The following is an 18,853-nucleotide window of genomic DNA, read 5'->3' as shown; positions in this document are numbered from 1 at the left end:
AGGGAATAGTAAAAACAAAAAAACTTCTCAGAACAAAAGTGTGGTTCCCAAACATAGACCAGCAAGCAGAGGCCATAGTCAACAACTGTATAGCATGGCAGGCAAACACACCAGTCACTCACATGGAGCCATTACAGATGTCAGCGCTGCCCGAAGCTCCCTGGCACAGCGTGTGTGCAGACTTTTATGGACCTCTTCCCACTGGAGAATATCTGTTGGTCATTGTAGATGACTACACCCGGTACCCAGTGGTTGAAGTTGTTAACTCAACTTCTGCTAACACAGTCATACCAGTCATGGACAAAGTGTTTTCCACATTTGGGATTCCAAGGGTCCTTAAGACGAACAATGGCCCCCCTTTTAATGGTGACCAGTTTGCAAAGTTTGCAACTTATTTAGGCTTCCACCATCGCAAGATCACACCACTGTGGCCTCAAGCTAACGCCACTGCCGAGCGTTTTATGCGCACACTAGGCAAGAGCATCCGTATCTCAGGAACACTGAATATTCCTTGGAAACAACACCTCAACACCTTCCTCGGGGAATATCGTTCCACACCACACAGCACTACAGGTGCTTCACCAGCAGAACTGTTGTTCCAACGAAAGATCTACACGAAAATTCCCACAGCCACAGCCATCAGCTCAGATCGCCCCATCCGAGCAAAGGATCATGCTGCTAAAAGCAAGATGAAAACCTACGCTGACACACGTCGTCATGCAGCACCAAGCACATTCACCCCAGGAGACACAGCGCTACAGCTTCATACTCCAGGCTGTTAGGATCCTGAACTCTCTCCCCCCTTCTGCGTAGCGTCCTGTACTTTTGCGCTATATTCTGACTGTCTGCTGTATGCAGACTTGCTCCGTTTTGCTCCTCTTATTTATTGTGTTATTTGTTTATTTATTATTTATTCATCGCTCTTATTATTCATTGTTTGTGCCTTCTTGTTTTTATTTTGTGTTGTTTGCTTGTATGTATGTATGTCTGTCGTGTACTATGTCTTGTCACCGTGGGATAGTGGAAACGTAATTTCGATTTCTTTGTGTGTCTTGACATGTGGAGAGATTGACAATAAAGCTGACTTTGACTTTGACTTTACCATCAGCCCAAGCACAACAACCTCACCACACCCTACAACACTGAACCATACAAAATATCAAGGATCAAAGGCTCAATGATTACAGCAACAAAAGATGGACACTCCATCACAAGGAACTCATCCTTCTTCAAAAAGATCCATGCCGCGTCGCAGAACGCTCCGCCAGACTCCGTCCATAGCCGCGACGTACCTGCTGAGGATACACCACCTCCACGATATCCGTCGCGACACAATAGACGTCCTCCTTCGTATCTTCGTGATTATGAGTAATCTTGAATTTTTGCATACACTGAAAACGTTTAAACTCAGTTTGGAAGTGAAGTTTGATGCCATGTAAACTGTTTTATTGGAGCAGGGTTTATGCACAAAATATTAAGCTGTGTTGTCCCAATATAGAGGTTTGTTTTCAGGTATCACTACGAACAAATTAGTGGTAAAGAATCTATAAGGAAAACTGCATTCAAGTTTGTCTATTGTTTCAAAAACTGCATTCAAGTTGTTTCTTGTTTCAAAAAAAAAAAAGAATAGAGTGATGTAATGTTCACAGCAGATCTGAATATACTGTGCCATGTATGTGTAGCGCCCCTGGTGGCGGTGTGGGGGATCCGAAAAGAGGGTTGGTGTACAACGGGGAACGGTGTTGGTAATGCGCGGGTGGCAATAAAGTACAAGACGATCAACACATCCAAGCGAGGCATCCTTCTTTTATTATTTAACGGGACCCGGAGACATTACAACCAATATGTTTTTTTTAATCCAGCCCTATTAGTGCTGTGTTACTTCCATGTTGCTGCGGTATTACTGCCAGGTCACAGGCAGTGTTTGGAAAGAAATGTTAAGGTATGTTATTAAAACTTTAAAAACGCTTTCTGTGTACCGTCTTTCTTTGAAAGGTTTGTGCATTTGACACTCATTATTGAGTTCATTTTTACAGCGTGGTAATTTGCAATGGAATTAATGAATCCATTTCACAGGTTAAAGGGCCAGCCCTAATTAATACACTTAGAATTGAATGTCTGACTTTTGGAAATGTTTTGGGCAACATATAGTTTGGATAAAGCACCACTTCATAAGCATTTTTCATATTTATGGGTAACAAATGATACAAGGAAACTTTGAGGGGGAAGAGGATACCCAATATTCAAAATAGGTTTACACATTTGCTTTTTCAGGCTTACTCTTAATTTAAAAGAAATTATAATAATGAAACAATGTAGTGAATTGTGACTCACCATAGCAAGGTGAACAGGGATGCCAGGCTCAGGAATGCAAAGGCTGTGTAGGGACATCAGGAGATCCTGGAAATTGGCTTCCTAAAGCACTCAAAAGACCAAATATCCATGAAAATTAAGAATATTCTACAATGAATATAATACGACACTTTCTTTTAACATGTCTTTTTCCTCTAATGTCAGCTCCAGTCCCACGTTCACACTGTTCACGTTTAGTACGTTTGGATTTATTCAGCACTACACACAATTAAACAACAATAGAATCTTCCAAATACTGCAGTTTTTCCTATGGTTACCTATGGTTGACATTGATAAGGATTTTCATTCAACTATCGATCGGTGGTACATAGTGACATTTTGCACATTACTATTGATTGTATAATAATAATAATAATAAATTATATTTATAACGCACTTTACATTCGGAGGAATCTCAAAGTGCTACATGGCAAGTAAAAACAAGAAAACAAAGCAAGGACAAGTATGTACAGTGCCTTGCGAAAGTATTCGGCCCCCTTGAACCTTTCAACATTTCGCGACATTTCAGGCTTCAAACATAAAGATATAAAAGTTTAATTTTTTGTCAAGAATCAACAAGTGGGACACAATCGTGAAGTGGAACAAAATTTATTGGATAATTTAAACTTTTTTAACAAATAAAAAACTGAAAAGTGGGGCGTGCAATATTATTCGGCCCCCTTGCGCTAATACTTTGTAGCGCCACCTTTTGCTGCAATTACAGCTGCAAGTCGCTTGGGGTATGTCTCTATCAGTTTTGCACATCGAGAGACTGGAATTCTTGCCCATTCTTCCTTGCAAAACAGCTCGAACTCAGTGAGGTTGGATGGAGAGCGTTTGTGAACAGCAGTCTTCCGCTCTTTCCACAGATTCTCGATTGGATTCAGGTCTGGACTTTGACTTGGCCATTCTAACACCTGGATACGTCTATTTGTGAACCATTCCATTGTAGATTTGGCTTTATGTTTTGGATCATTGTCCTGTTGGAAGATAAATCTCCGTCCCAGTCTCAGGTCTTTTGCAGACTCCAACAGGTTTTCTTCCAGAATGGTCCTGTATTTGGCTCCATCCATCTTCCCATCAATTTTAGCCATCTTCCCTGTCCCTGCTGAAGAAAAGCAGGCCCAAACCATGATGCTGCCACCACCATGTTTGACAGTGGGGATGGTGTGTTCAGGGTGATGAGCTGTGTTGCTTTTACGCCAAACATATCGTTTTGCATTGTGGCCAAAAAGTTCGATTTTGGTTTCATCTGACCAGAGCACCTTCTTCCACATGTTTGGTGTGTCTCCCAGGTGGCTTGTGGCAAACTTTAAATGAGACTTTTTATGGATATCTTTGAGAAATGGCTTTCTTCTTGCCACTCTTCCATAAAGGCCAGATGTGTGCAGTGCACGACTGATTGTTGTCCTATGGACAGACTCTCCCACCTCAGCTGTAGTTATCTGCAGTTCATCCAGAGTGATCATGGGCCTCTTGGCTGCATCTCTGATCAGTCTTCTCCTTGTTTGAGATGAAAGTTTGGAGGGACGGCCGGGTCTTGGTAGATTTGCAGTGGTCTGATACTCCTTCCATTTCAATATAATTGCTTGCACAGTGCTTCTTGAGATGTTTAAAGCTTGGGAAATCTTTTTGTATCCAAATCCGGCTTTAAACTTCTCCACAACAGTATCTTGGACCTGCCTGGTGTGTTCCTTTGTCTTCATGGTTCTCTCTGCGCTTTACACAGAACCCTGAGACTATCAAAGAGCAGGTGCATTTATACGGAGACTTGATTACACACAGGTGCATTCTATTTATCATCATCAGTCATTTAGGACAACATTGGATCATTTAAAGATCCTCACTGAACTTCTGGAGTGAGTTTGCTGCACTGAAAGTAAAGGGGCCGAATAATATTGCACGCCCCACTTTTCAGTTTTTTATTTGTTAAAAAAGTTTAAATTATCCAATAAATTTCGTTCCACTTCACGATTGTGTCCCACTTGTTGTTGATTCTTGACAAAAAATTAAAATTTTATATCTTTATGTTTGAAGCCTGAAATGTGGCGAAATGTTGAAAGGTTCAAGGGGGCCGAATACTTTCGCAAGGCACTGTATGTATGTATGTATGTATGTATGTATGTACCGTATTGGCCCGAATATAAGACGGTGTTTTTTGCATTGAAATAAGACTGGAAAAGTGGGAATCGTCTTACATTCGGGGTCTAGACGTTATACCCATTCACAACGCTAGATGGCGCCAGATATCTTTAAAGCAAATGCTGAACTTAATTTCCCAGGCCAAAGCGAACCCCTGTCACGAAGAATAAAAATAAAAATAGCGGTAGCACGAAGAAGAAAAATAAAAAATAGCGGCAAGAAAGAAAAGAGAAGAAAATAAGAGAAGAGATAACAGAAAATGGAGAAACAGTAGGTTTATTTACGTTTCAAAAACCACAAGCCATTCATTTACAAATGTGATTGCACTTTAGTTTACATATTTAAATGTTCAGATATTAAGATATGATAGACAGTTTTTGCATGATTTGAATGAGGTAAAATAACCTGCTTTTTCTCTCGAATATATTGTTATAATCATTTGTTTCAGATGTACTGTAATTATTTTCTGTATAAAAACTAAATTTAGTGTTCAAAAATTCTTTTCTCAAACTTGAGTCTTGAAAAAGAAGGGGTCTTCTTAAAATCAGGGTCGTCTTAGATTCGGGCCAATACGGTATGTATGTATATATGTACGTATGTATGTATGTATGTATGTATGTATGTACGTACGTACGTAGGTACGTATGTACCAGTGACGTGCGGTGAGGTTCATGACTGGGGAGGCACTGACGTCACCCCCCGGTAAAATTTGTCTGGCACCTAACCGTGTCACAAAAAAGGTTGGGGAACGCTGCTCTAGTGTGGCTTATTCATTATTTAATTTGAACTATTTTAATTAAAATCTCATATCAGCAGTCTTCACACATAAAAACACTCAATAAAGCGCATGGAATTAAAAACTTGTTTTCGATCGTGCGTACCACTCCGTTCCGAAGTCCGGTTGTCTGAATCAAACCTTTTAACTCGGAAGTTGCTCTTCCTTTACTGATGACCTCCTGGTTTGACCGAAAATCCATACTTGAAAATCGTTTGGATATGTCATCCTCCATTGTAAAACGAAATGTAAAAACGGGAGAAAAAAAACCCGAATGTAAAACGAAATAAATGGACGACTGGCTCCTCAGTTGCTCACTGTAAATTTGAACTGGAGATCTCTTATTCTACAGGTAGGCGCATGAAGCATCCCGGGATCACTAGCACCCCCTGCCATAAGGCTGGAGAACCTTTTTTCGTAGCCTCCTAAGGTCTCTTTTCAAAGCCGTTTTGTTCATCTGAAGAAACACGACATTACAGACAGATGACAAAAAACACTAGATATTCAATGCATCAGCTTAACTGCGGAAATTAGTTAAGATAACCAAAGTGTTTGAACACTTAAACAGCGACATAGAGACAGACAGCAGTTCAGTCTAACTGCAGAGCCTGTCAGCATAGGCAGCCGTGTGATTACGCAATCTTCAGAGGTGGCAAGGCAGGAAGTTGGCTCCTACGAGCGAATCGTCTTCGGTTTTAAAATAACTATAAAAATTCCGCGATTTTGGTTCAAAATGATACAAAACTATTGAAATTAAAAGGAGAATGACTTTATGATAAAAACAATTGAATTTGTTTTTCCCTTTTTCATGATGGCAGGGGAGGCGTAGCCTCCTCTGACCGCACATCCCTGGTATGTACGTATGTACGCATGTATGTACGTACGTACGTATGTAGTTACATGTATTTTCCTTACCTGGCCAATTATGGTGTAATCTGCAACAATGTTTAGCAGTTTGTAATACACATCAAACCATGGCAGGTAGCTGGAGGATACAAATAAGGTTTGAAATTTGACAGCTCAAGACTATACAATGAAAGCGGTTCTTTAATTTTGCATTCACTCCAATATGAAATTGGAAATAATGCACTTGCACTATTAATGCAACGATTAAAACAAAACAAAAATAAATTACGAGCTTCACCTAAGGATACAATAGCAGGTGTGTAAGCTTGAGGAGAGCCGACAAAACCCAAATCTGTGTTTACTGTTGATGTCAGTCAGGACAAATGTGAAATTCTGATTCTGTTCCATCTGGTTGACACTGCGGAAAGAAAATATTTGAGAGTATAGAAAATGTCAACGTTAGAAGACTAGTTCACGCTTGAAAACCTTGAAATAATTTTTAATGAAAAGAACAGTGGGTAAAAGAGGGTTTTTTTTTTTAATCAATAATATCAACAATATTTTTGCTTACCAAAAACTTGGCTTTTTGTTACAAAGCTATTTTGTGTGATGTTAAACCCATATGGTCTGCATTAAAAATAAAATAATTGGCCACATTGTTCAAGATTCAAGAATTTTTATTGGCCATGTTTGAGCGTGCCAAAGAAGGAATTTGACTTCGGTACATCTCAGCCTCTGTTCAACATTTAGGTGACTAACAACACTCAGGACATGTGCGAAAATTGACAAATATTCTCAAACATCCCCTGATCTTAAACTCCCAGGAGGGCAAGGAAAAACTCAAAACTCCTACTAGGGGAAATGAGAAACCTTGAGAAGAGACCCTTCCTATTGGAGGGGAGTGTAAATGATACATTAGACTGGCACACAGAAAAATAGATAAGCAGAAAGTTGTGTCAGTGTACCTATCCAAGCAGAATGGAAAGCAGAACTTTGGAACAGTTTTAATAGTGTCCTGTGGAAGAGATGAAAATTATTAGCATTGCACTCAATTTCACAATGTCAATATGTAAAAACAGCACAATGTACTGAGGCTCCTTTGTGAAATAAAATACATGTTTGCCCCGCTGTTTCAAAATGTAAAATGCTGAATTGTGTATTGAGTGATGAATCGAGAGAAAGGATCCACTATGCATACAGGCATGGGAGAGTGAGGGAAGCGAAGAGCAGAAGAAAAACGGCCTGGGTCCCTCAATCGATTGGGGAAAACATAGGGAGCTGCACTTAGGAACAAATTGAAGCATACAGTAATACCGTGATGTTTATGTGTTGTTGATGCTGAATTCATCATTCACCACTTTCTATGACATTAGCAAAAAAAAAAAAAACACATTAGGAATGCCAGTTGAGGCGCCTTAAGAGAATTTGTGGATGGCATAATACCTGATGTTCTTTTGAATCTTCTATGAATCTTTTCATGGCACCTTCAAATCTCCGGTAATTTAACATTAAAGAAACAAAGGACTGTTTAGATTCTTTGCTCCGAAGGCTTCTCGCCTTCCATTGTTAGCAATACCAACAATGCAACAAGTTGCCAAACTTGCCAAGCTGCACAATTCAATTTGAAATGCAACAGGGAGTGAAGATAATTTAGAAGGGAACACGTACAATTCAGGCAGGCAACCCTCGGCCGCGATACATATCCATACAGAGACCCTTATATTCCCATGTCGAACAGGAAGTCCCCACGATGATCACGATGGATTAAAGCCCCACTTATAAAATACTTAACTAACAACCCAATCTACGTTAAAAAAAAAAAAGTTTCGAAGTTAGAACAAGCGGTGTGAGAAAGTGTAAGAAAATCTACCACAGATGCAATGTGATTCAATGCTGATAACTACAGATAATGGTCAAAACATATATACAGACACAATATAAGGAAATGCAAAATAAAACAGACCTCATCTTGGAAGTCCTCTGGGAATTTTCTTCGGATGGCAGGCTCTGTTAGAAACACAAAATTAAGATAGAATTATAAATGTACAAACCAGAAAAGTCATATTCTTCTTTCATCATGAATCCCCACTTTTCGACTGCCGTATATTGCGTAGTAGTGGTTCACTTTCTGAAGCAAAAACTGCAATCACAACTCTTGGTTTCTGATGGGCATCTAACAATGATGTAATTTCCAAAATGATTGACAGGAAGTTCCCATAGGCTCACCACCTGTGGGAGGGGCCAAAGGGGTCATGTGCAAAGAGAGCTGGGCGGCGACCAAAGTGGTCCGATCCCCGGTGACAGAAGCTGGCTATTGGGACATGGAATGTCACCTCTATGGCAGCAAAGGAGCACAAGCTGGTGTGCGAGGCAGAAAAGTTCCGACTAGACCAGTGGTTCTTAACCCCCTAGGGGTGAGAGAATGCTTCCTAGGGGGTGCGAGGATACCCTGGGCGAAATTTACAATTTTTCGGGGATAGTGGTCGGGTAACCGAAAAAAGTGAAAAATTCTGGAAATCAAGAAGTCATTGTGTTAATTGGCGTTAGGGATAATGCTAATTAAGCCTTGTAGCTGTAAAGTAAACCAATTATTATTATAATAATTATTTAGGGTTAGGGTTAGTGGTGCGAGAACTGGTTGGTGAATTGAATGGGGTGCGAACAAGGAAAAAGGTTAAGAACCACTGGACGAGACATTGCCTCCACACAGAGCTTGTGTTCTGGAACAAGTCCTCTTGAGAGGGGCTGGACTCTCTTCCACTCTGGAGTTGCCCACGGTGAGAGGCGTAAGGTGGTCGTCAGGCCTGTCATGGCGGCAACCCCCGAACCCGCTGGTGGACACCGGCGTTAAGGGATGCCATCAAGCTGAAGAAGGAGTCCTATTAGGCCGTTTTAGCCTGTGGGACTCCGGAGGCAGCCGACATGTACCGGATGGCCAAGCGGAACGCGGCCTCGGCAGTCGCTAAGGCAACAACCCGGGTGTGGGAGGAGTTTGGCGAGGTCGTGGAGAATGACAGCTTCGAGGAAATTCTGGTCCATCATCCGGCGCCTCAGGAGGGGGGAGCAGTGCACAGTTAACACTGTTTACAATGGAGACGGTGTGCTGCTGACCTCGACTCGAGACCTCGTGAGTCGGTGGGGAGAATACTTCAAAGACCTCCTCAATTCCACCGACACACCTTCCATTGCGGAAGCAGGGCCAGGAGAATCTGTGGTGGACTCTCCAATCTCTGGGGTCGAAGTCACCAAGGTAGTTAATAAGCTACTCAGAGGCAAGTCCCCGGGGGTGGATGAGATCCGCCCCGAGTTTTCAAAGGCACTGGATGTTGAGGGGCTGTCCTGGCTGACACGCCCCTACAGCATTGCGTGGACATCAGGGGACAGTGCCTCTGGAGTGGCAGACTTGGGTGGTGGTCCCCCCCTTTTTAAGAAGGGGGACCAGAGGGTGTGTTCCAACTACAGAGGAATCACACTCCTCAGCCTCCCTGGTAAGGTCTATTCAGGGGTGCTGGAAAGGAGGGTCCGTCGGGCGGTTGAATCTCGGATTCAGGAGGAGCAGTGTGGTTTCCGTCTTGGCAGTGGAACAGTGGACCAGCTCTATACCCTCGGCAGGATCCTCGAAGGTGCGTGGAAGTTCACTCAACCAGTTTACATGTGTTTTGTGGACCTGGAGAAGGCGTTCAACCGTGTCCCTCGGGGAGTTCTGTGGGGGGTGCTTCGGGAGTACAGCGTGCCAAACCAACTGATATGGGATGTTCGGTTCCTGTATCATCGATGCCAGAGTTTGGTTCGCATTTCCATCAGTAAGTCAGATTCGTTCCCAGTGGGGGTTGGACTCCGCCAAGGCTGCCCTTTGTCACCGATTCTGTTCATAACCTTTATGGACAGAATTTCGAGGCGCAGCCGAGGCGTTGAAGGGGTCCAGTTTGGTGATCATCTCTGCTTTTTGCAGACGATGTGGTGCTGTTGGTTTCTTCAAGCCGTGATCTCCAGCTTACACTGGAGTGGTTCGCAGCAGAGTGTGAAGCGGTCGGGATGAAAGTCAGCAGCATGGTCCTCAGTCGGAAAATGGTGGAATGCCCTCCCCGGATCGGGGATGAGATCCTGCCCCAAGTGGAGGAGTTCAAGTATCTTGGGGTCTTTGTTCACAAGCGAAGGCAGGATGGAGAACAAGATCGACAGGCGGATCGGTGCAGCACCTGCTGTGATGCGGACTCTGTACCGTTTTTTTCGTGGTGAAGAGGGAGCTGAGCCAAAAGGCGAAGCTCTCAATTTACCGGTCGATCTACGCTCCTACACTCACCTATGGTCACGAGCCATGGGCCGTGACCGAAAGGACAAGATCCCAGATACAGGCGGCCGAAATGAGTTTCCTCCGCTAGGTGTCCGGGCTCTCCCTTAGAGAAGAGGTGAGAAGCTCAGTCATCCGGGAGGGACTCGAAGTCGAGCTGCTGCTCCTCCACGTTGAGAGGAGCCAGATGAGGTGGCTCGGGCATCTCAACAGGATGCCTCCTGGGCGCCTCTCCGGGGAGGTGTTCCGGGCATGTCCCACCGGCAGGTGACCCCAGGGACGACCCAGGATACGCTGGAGAGACTATGTCTCTCGGCTGGGATCTCCCAGGATGAGCTGGACGAAGTGGCTGGGGAGAGGTAATTCTGGGGATCCCTCCTAAAGGTGCTGCCTCCGGGACCCGACTCCGGATAAGCAGAAGAAGATGGATGGCTGGATGGATGGATGGTTGGTTGACAGGAAGATGACACGATCAGACAGACAGATTTCACTTTATTAATCTCTTGGGATTGCTCCCGCAGGAAATTCTTGTCCAGCAGCATTCATACCACAGAGTGAGTATATACAAATATATAAAAGACACAGTATCTCACAAAAGTGAGTACACCACTCTCATTCCTGCAATGTTTTAATTATATCTTGCCATGGGACAACACTGAAGAAATGACACCTTGAGACAATGTTAAGTAGTCACTGTAGAGCTTGGATAGCAAAGTAAATGTATTGTTACTTAAAAGTAACTCAAAATACAATAATAAATCTGTAAATTGCTGTGAGTACACCCCGACTGAAAATGTCAAAATTGGACCCAAATGTCAATATTTTGTGTGGCCACCATTATTTTCCAGCACCGCCGTAACCCTTTTAGGCAGGGAGTTCATCAGAGCTTCACAGGTCGCCGCTGGAATGCTCTTCCATGATGACATCACGGAGCTGGTGGATGTTGGAGACCTTGCGCTCCTCCACCTTCCGTTTGAGGATGCCCCATAGATGTTCAATAGGGTTTAGGTCTGGGGACATGCTTGGCCAGTCCATCACCTTCACACTCAGCTTCTTTAGGAGGTCTGTTTTGGGGTTATCGTGTTGGAATATTGCTCCGCGGCCCAGTTTACGGAGGGAGGGGATCATGCTCTGCTTCAGTATTCCACAGTACATGTTGGCATTCATTGTTCCCTCAATGAACTGTAGCTCCCCAGTGCCACCAGCACTCATACAGCCCCAGACCATGACGCTCCCACCACCATGCTTGACTGTAGGCAAGACACACTTGTCTTTGTACTCTTCACCTGGTTGCCGCCACACACGTTGGACACCATCTGAACCAAATATGTTTATCTTGGTCTCTTCAGACCACAGGACATGGTTCCAGTAACCCATATCCTTAGTCTGCTTGTCTTCAGGATATTTTTCGTTGGGGTGTACTTACTATTGTTGCCAACATTCTACACATTTATTGTTGTATTTTGAGTTACCGTAATTTTCGGACTATAAACCGCACCGGACTATAAACCGCACTAGCTAAAATTCGGGGATATTTAGTTTTTTTCTTATATACCGTATCTTTCGAGGTTGCATTAGCCATAAAATGCACAATAACATGAAAAAAAACATAAACAAGTCGCTCCGGAGTATAAATCGCAGTTTGGGGGAAATTTATTCGACAAAATCCAACACCAAGAACAGACATGAACGAGCAACAACAGGCTAAACGATAGGTATGCTAACGTGACATAAACACAAACGAAGAGCTGAGAACGGCGTGACGTAACATTCAGAGTTATTCAAATAACTATTACATAAATAACACGTTTATAAAACCATCTGTGTCACTACAATTCATTAAATCCATCGATTGTCCTCTATGTCAACAATGCGCGCCGCTGACGGCGGTAGCATTTCAAAATATTCCACAGGCCCATATAACGATATATCAAATACCTATTATATATATAAGCAATAATATTATCAAACCATCTGTGTCACTCCAAATCATTAAATCCATCGATCGTCCTTTATGTCAACAATGCGGCCGGGTGCGCGCCGCTGACGGAGCTTGCACTTCAAAATATTCCACAGGCCCATATAACGATATGTAAATTATATATAAAATAATTATTATATAAACAATAATATTATCAAACCATCTGTCACTCCAAATCATTAAATCCATCGATCAAATTCCTCGTCCTTTGTCAACAACGCCGCGCGTGCGCCCTGACGTCAGCCTCGTCGTTATTCCACAGATCTAGTATATAACTATATTGTAGCGTTAACAAAGTACAAGGAAAGACGTGGGTTTGGTAAACGGCTCTTTATTCAACAAAACAAGAGTTCAACGACCAAAAAACTACTGAACTGTAACGATAAAAACATATGGAGTGGAGCCTCGGTTTTCGAACACAATCCGTTCCAGAAAGCTGTTCAAGAAGTGAATCGTTCGAATTCAGAATCATATTTTCCCATTACAAATAATGGAAAAAAAATGAATCCGTTCCAAGCCAAAAAAACCCTGCCTTTTTTAAGCATTTTTTCATTTGCACATTTTTGTCCAATCGCACAACTGCCGCGCACCACCGAACGCGCAACAGTAGCGCGTCGCCGACCGCGCAACTGCACCGCGCTGGTCGCATTATTGTGACAGAGCCGTCGCTGAAATTCAGAAAATATTTTTAAAGTCCTGATGTACTTTCCAAAATTTAAGTGGACATCAGTGCGTAGGGAGCTTAATTTTGTCCGATCGCGCAACTGCAGCGCACCGCCAAACGCGCAACTGTAGCGCACCGCCGACCGCGCAACTGCACCGCGCTGGTCGCATTATTGTGACAGAGCGGTCGCTAAAATTATAAAATATTTTTAAAGTCCTAATGTACTTTCCAAAATTTAAGTGGACCTCAGTGCGCAGGGAGCTTAATTTGGTCCGATCGCGCAACCACAGCGCACCGGGCGCTCAGTGTCGCATTGCTTTAGGAGCGTCTTTGTGTTTTAGGATGGCTGTACTGCTCCCACTTGCTTCCTTTGGAGGCATGATTAGATTTGATGCAATCCTCAGAGTAACGAGAACGTAATAACGAACGGAGTCAGTTGGCATGCGGGTCCTCTCGGCTCATCTCGCGAGGTTCGACAACCGAATTTCGTCCGACATCCGAAGCAAAAAAATCTCTAATTCCTTGTTCGAATACCGATTTGTTCGAGAACCGGGACGTTCGAAAACCGAGGCTCCACTGTACAAGTTGCTACACGAAATAAAATATATCAAATAACTATAACATAAATAGTAGGGGTGTAAATCGCGGGTTTTGTCACGATACGATATCATATCGATACAAAGAAACACGATACGATATTTGCCGATATCTTAAAGCCTGCTGTGATTCATTCACGATACATCACGATATAGTGCTCTACGATCGATATAGAACAATATCCTGATTTATAACAATTCATACGCAAAATCAACAAGGTACTGCAAACTCTTTATTTAGGAAATTACAAAGTGCTTCCAAACGAATGACTTGAAGCCCAAAGTGGAGCGAATTTCCTCGTCTTCTTGGACACTAGCCATAGCACCAGCCCAGGAGCCGCGTAGTTGTCGGCTCCCCTTTCACGTGCCTGCTCTGCTCACAACACAACACGCCGCGCACTGCTCCCGGAAAGAGGAAGCAAGCAATAATGAACTGGATTTCAAAATAAAGTCGCGTCTAATGTCCGAGGTCAAAAACGGGCGATATAGATCAATGTTTACGTTTAGCATCGATGCCAACAAATCGTAGAGCATTATATCGATTAATCGATGTGTATCGATGAATCGTTACACCCCTAATAAATAGTTCACCGCCATACAGCCCCAAGCACCGGCGTCGACTTCCAGGCGTGTGGCAGCGTGGACTTCCATCCCCGGAGGTGGTACTTCCAGCCACGGAGGTGGAAGAGAGCTCCATAGAATAGGACCGGGCGTGCGTAAAAGCCATGTCCGAGCCCCATCCACCGTCCCTGGACAGCCACCCGGCCGAGCGCCGGCCCCCGACTTCCATCCACGGAGGTGAAAGAGAGCTCTGTAGAGTAGGACCGGGCGTGCGTAAAAGCCATAATAGATTTTCAAACCTTCTGTTAAAAGAAAGTTTCTGAAGTCCCACTTAAAATATGGATTTATCACCACAGGTGACTGACGCGCCAAACCCACTCTGCATAATATGTGGCAACAGGCTAGCTAACGAGGCAATGAAGCCTTCGAAACGTCTTCGGCACATGGAGACCAAGCATCCTGCATTAAAAGACGAACCTTAACCACTTCGGGTGTCATTGTCTCCGATTATGCCTAGATGGGACGGGCTCGTTTCTGAGAAACAAGCTCAGTGCTCCCATTTATTCAACGTAATGGTGAGTTTTATTTTTATGTCTTTTATATGCCAGTCGTATCATTTTATTTCATCGTATTTATATATTTATTATAAATGTATTATTTATTTATATAAATGTATTATTTATTTATATAAAGGCCAGTCCGCAAATTATTTCTGACACGTAACCGGTCCGTGGCGCAAAAAAGGTTGGGGACCACTGCCATATAAGCAGGGTTCAAAATTTGAGAAAAAAGTCACGGCTTGTAGTCCGAAATTTACGGTACTTTGAAGCAACAATAAATTTACTTTGCTATCCAAGCTCTACAGTGACTACCGTATTTTTCGCACCATAAGGTGCACTGGATTATAAGGCGCACCCTCATTGAATTTTTTATTTTAGAAATTATTTCATATATAGGGCGCACCGGATTAAAAGGCGCATAAAATAGAAGCTATACTGCAACAAACTGAGGTTGACTACGGCTGCGGTATGCATCCACTAGCCAATAACCAATGAGCCCTCTGTAAACAATCGCGTTTCTCAAACTATCTCCTATAAAATGATCGGAACGGACTAAAGTTCAATCTAACACATTGGTACTGCTTACTTATGTTTCCCTTCCATATCGATCCGTAAATTTAACATTTAACATTAACAGAGCAGCCTATTTTGAAATGAAATAGCCTCGTGCGTATAGCAGCTATCATTATAGCATTAGCCACCCACAAACTCCCATGAGCCTCAGCTCGCAGACTCTCATGAGCCTCAGCAAAGTGTCGTGGCAGCCCCCTGTAAACCATCGCGTTTCTCAAACTATCTCCTATAAAATGATCAGAACTGACTAAAGTTCGATCTAACACATTGGTACTGCTTACTTATGTTTCCCTTCCATATCGATCCGTAAATTTACTTGAAACATTAACGGAGCAGCCTATTTGAAATGAAAGAGCCTCGTGCCTATAGCAGCTATCATTATAGCATTAGCCACCCGCAAACTCCCATGAGCCTCAGCTCACAGACTCCCATGAGCCTCAGCAAAGTGTCGTGGCAGCCCCCTGTAAACAATCGCATTTCTCAAACTATCTCCTATAAAATGATCGTAACTGACTAAAGTTCGATCTAACACATTGGTACTGCTTACCTATATTTCCCTTCCATATTGATCCGTAAATTTACTTGAAACATTAACGGAGCAGCCTATTTTGAAATGAAATAGCCTCGCGGGTACATCAGCTATTCAGTGACACCCCCTGAGCACGGTTGCCGTAATGCTGGAAAGCGATGCGACCTTGTAATTTACTAGTTGTACTAAAACGTACTGAAACATTTTGGCAGAATGCTGTGTATAACCAGTATGGATCAACAAATTCATCAATTGATCCATATATAAGGCGCTCTGCATTATAAGGCACACTGTGGTTTTTTGAGTACATTTTAAGTTTTTAAGTGCGCCTAATAGTGCGGAAAATACGGTACTTAACATTGTCTCAAAGTGTCATTTCTTCAGTGTTGTCCCATGACAAGATATAATTAAAACATTGCAGAAATGAGAGGGTTGTACTCACTTTTGTGAGATACTGTAGATGACCTGGGCACAAACTTAATAAGCTCCAAGAAAAGTAAACCAATAACTGCAACAAGATACAAGTCATCAAATCAACAAGACAAAACTCTGAAATAAAGGGAAAAAATAACTAACTGCAGGCAGCTGGTGAGAGGCCTAAATAACATAGACGAGAGGTCCGCCACATAGCCCCTCCACAATGTTCAATACACACCAAAAAAAGCCTCCACGGGGTCAATGAACCGGTGCAAAGGTAGTCCAGCAAGCAATTCGCAGACAACGGTATGAGGCGATGGACCATACCTGTGATTCATCAAAACCTCACAGAACAGGCAAATGTGTGTGCAGAGCCTATCCCAGCTGACGTCGGGCAAAAGGCAGACTACACCTCAAACTGGTCGCCAGCCACTCACAGAGCCAATCACAGAGAATGGTCAAATGTTATTCAAAAAGGTTGCTCTTGCAGCTACAAAGAATTCTAAGAAACTTACCTGAGCTTTGTGTGCCTGGGTGAACAACTTCCACATACACCTCAAAGGCACATCCTGGACTTTCCCTAGAAAAGAAAAAAGCCTATGAAAATGCTATAAGCATATTTTCAGCAAGTAAACCTTGTATTTATGGCCTTAACACAAATCCAAACAGACAAGGGTGTCAAACTAATTTTTGTCACATTACTGCTATTCTGTTCTACCTACGGAATTTGTGTGTGTGTGTGTGTGTGTGTGTGTGTGTGTGTGTGTGTGTGTGTGTGTGTGTGTGTGTGTGTGTGTGTCTGTGTGTGTGTGTGTGTATGCGCCACACGCCTGGAAGTTTGTTTTGTTAAATAAAGAGCCGTTTACCAAACCCACGTCTTTCCTTGAACTTTGTTAACGCTACAGTATAGTTATATACTAGATCTGTGGAATAACGACGAGGCTGACATCAGGGCGCACGCGCGGCGTTTTTGACAAAGGAGGAGGAATTTCATCGATGGATTTAATGATTTGGAGTGACACAGATGGTTTGATAATATTATTGCTTATATAATAGTTATTTGATATCTAATTTATATATCATATGATGGCGCCGCGGATGGCAGCCACGGTGAGTCGCTCTCTGTTTCTTTGTCTTATTTTGTGTGTTTTCTGTGTCCTCTGCTGTCCATCCCGGATCACTTTTACCAGAGAAGCGCTGTTAAACATCGGACAGTCTTCTTCTGGTATTTTCTCTCCTGTTCTCTCTGATTCAGATTGTTTGTCGGAGATTCTAGCCGGAGCGGCGGTGCTTTACAAGCTAGCGGAAAACGAGCCGGAGCCCTCGTAAAGCTGAGGCAGAGAGGGTTCCGTTCTGCCCTACCGTCAATTCATCTGGCGAATGTCCGCTCCCTGGCGATCAAGATGGACAAACTGCTGCTCCTCACTTCAAGGAACACGGACTTCAGCAGATCCGCTGCGCTGTGCTTTGTTGAAACGTGGCTTGATGGACGCACCCCCCACCACGCTGTGGAGCTAGCTGGGTTTCGGCTAATGTGTGCAGACCGCAGCACGGAGCTCACCGGAAAATCAAAGGGAGGTGGTCTCTGTTTCTACATTAATGAACGTTGGTGTACTGATGTCACGGTGTTGAAAGAGTTTTGCAGCCCTCTCCTAGAAACACTTTTCATAAACTGCCGGCCGTTCTATTCACCACGGGAGTTCTCCTCGATCGTCATGGCGGCTGTTTACATTCCACCACACGCACGTGCGAGTGAAGCGACGCAGATGCTGGCTGACCAGGTAACAGACATAGAGAAACTTCTACCAAATTCACTAATCATTGTTCTGGGTGATCTTAACAGGGCGAACCTCGCACACGAACTCCCCAGATACAGACAGCACGTAACGTGTCCCACCAGAGGGGCACAGACTCTGGACCACTGCTACACCGTGATTAAGGATGCATACCACTCTGCGGCTCGTGCAGCTTTAGGACTCTCGGACCACTGTCTAGTTCATCTGATCCCGGCCTACAGGCAGAAACTAAAAACTTCTAAGCCTGTGGTGAGGACTGTGAGGAAGTGGACAGTGGAGTCAAGGCAGGACCTCCAAGCCTGCTTTGACTGCACCGATTGGGGAGTTTTCGAAGCTGCAACTTCAGACTTGCATGAACTCACTGACACTATCACATCATACATCAGTTTTTGTGAGGATCTGTGTGTGCAGACTAAGACCTTCTGCACGTACAACAACGACAAACCTTGGTTTACACCGAACCTCAGGAGGCTGCGCAAAGTCAAGGAGGAGGCCTACAGGAGCGGCGACCGCGACCTGTTCAAGCAGACCAGAAACACACTGAACCGAGAGGTCAGGAAAGCCAGGAGGTGTTACGGGGAGAACCTGAAGAGACACCTCTCTGCCAATCCTGATCCCGCAACAGTGTGGAAAGGTCTGCAGAGCATCACGGGCTTCAAGAAACGAACCCCCCCCCGTCCTGTGGAGAGCCCAAGGCTTGCTAACCAGCTAAACAGGTTCTACTGCAGGTTTGATCGGTCCTCCCACACAACAGGACTTCCTGCAGCACA

At 43.7% G+C, this 18,853-nt stretch overlaps 1 protein-coding gene and 1 long non-coding RNA gene across 7 annotated transcripts in view; one reads left to right on the top strand and one right to left on the bottom strand.

Moving 5' to 3' along the window:
• LOC119131444 overlaps positions 1-18,853 on the top strand; it is a 546,859-nt gene that overhangs the window by 443,677 nt on the left and 84,329 nt on the right. The gene's annotated exons all lie outside the window — the stretch shown is intronic.
• The window catches only part of LOC119131388 (DENN domain-containing protein 1A-like), a 116,154-nt gene that overhangs the window by 88,865 nt on the left and 8,436 nt on the right, over positions 1-18,853 (bottom strand). For 3 of the 6 annotated variants that reach the window (XM_037265795.1, XM_037265797.1, XM_037265796.1), the window contains exons 2-7: positions 16,803-16,867; positions 8,079-8,122; positions 7,081-7,130; positions 6,414-6,533; positions 6,185-6,254; positions 2,335-2,415 (exon numbers count right to left, since the gene is read on the bottom strand). In XM_037265795.1, coding sequence (XP_037121690.1) covers positions 2,335-2,415; positions 6,185-6,254; positions 6,414-6,533; positions 7,081-7,130; positions 8,079-8,122; positions 16,803-16,867 — 430 coding nt within the window. Of the gene's footprint in view, positions 1-2,334; positions 2,424-6,184; positions 6,255-6,413; positions 6,534-7,080; positions 7,131-8,078; positions 8,123-16,312; positions 16,336-16,802; positions 16,868-18,853 lie in introns of those variants that run through there. The other 3 variants (XM_037265800.1, XM_037265799.1, XM_037265801.1) reach the window with 3 other exon arrangements.

Source organism: Syngnathus acus, chromosome 12 (genome assembly GCF_901709675.1).
Source record: "Syngnathus acus chromosome 12, fSynAcu1.2, whole genome shotgun sequence".
Taxonomy (NCBI): domain Eukaryota; kingdom Metazoa; phylum Chordata; class Actinopteri; order Syngnathiformes; family Syngnathidae; genus Syngnathus; species Syngnathus acus.
The sequence above is the reverse complement of the archived record's forward strand: the minus strand, read 5'-3'. Positions and strand labels throughout refer to the sequence as shown.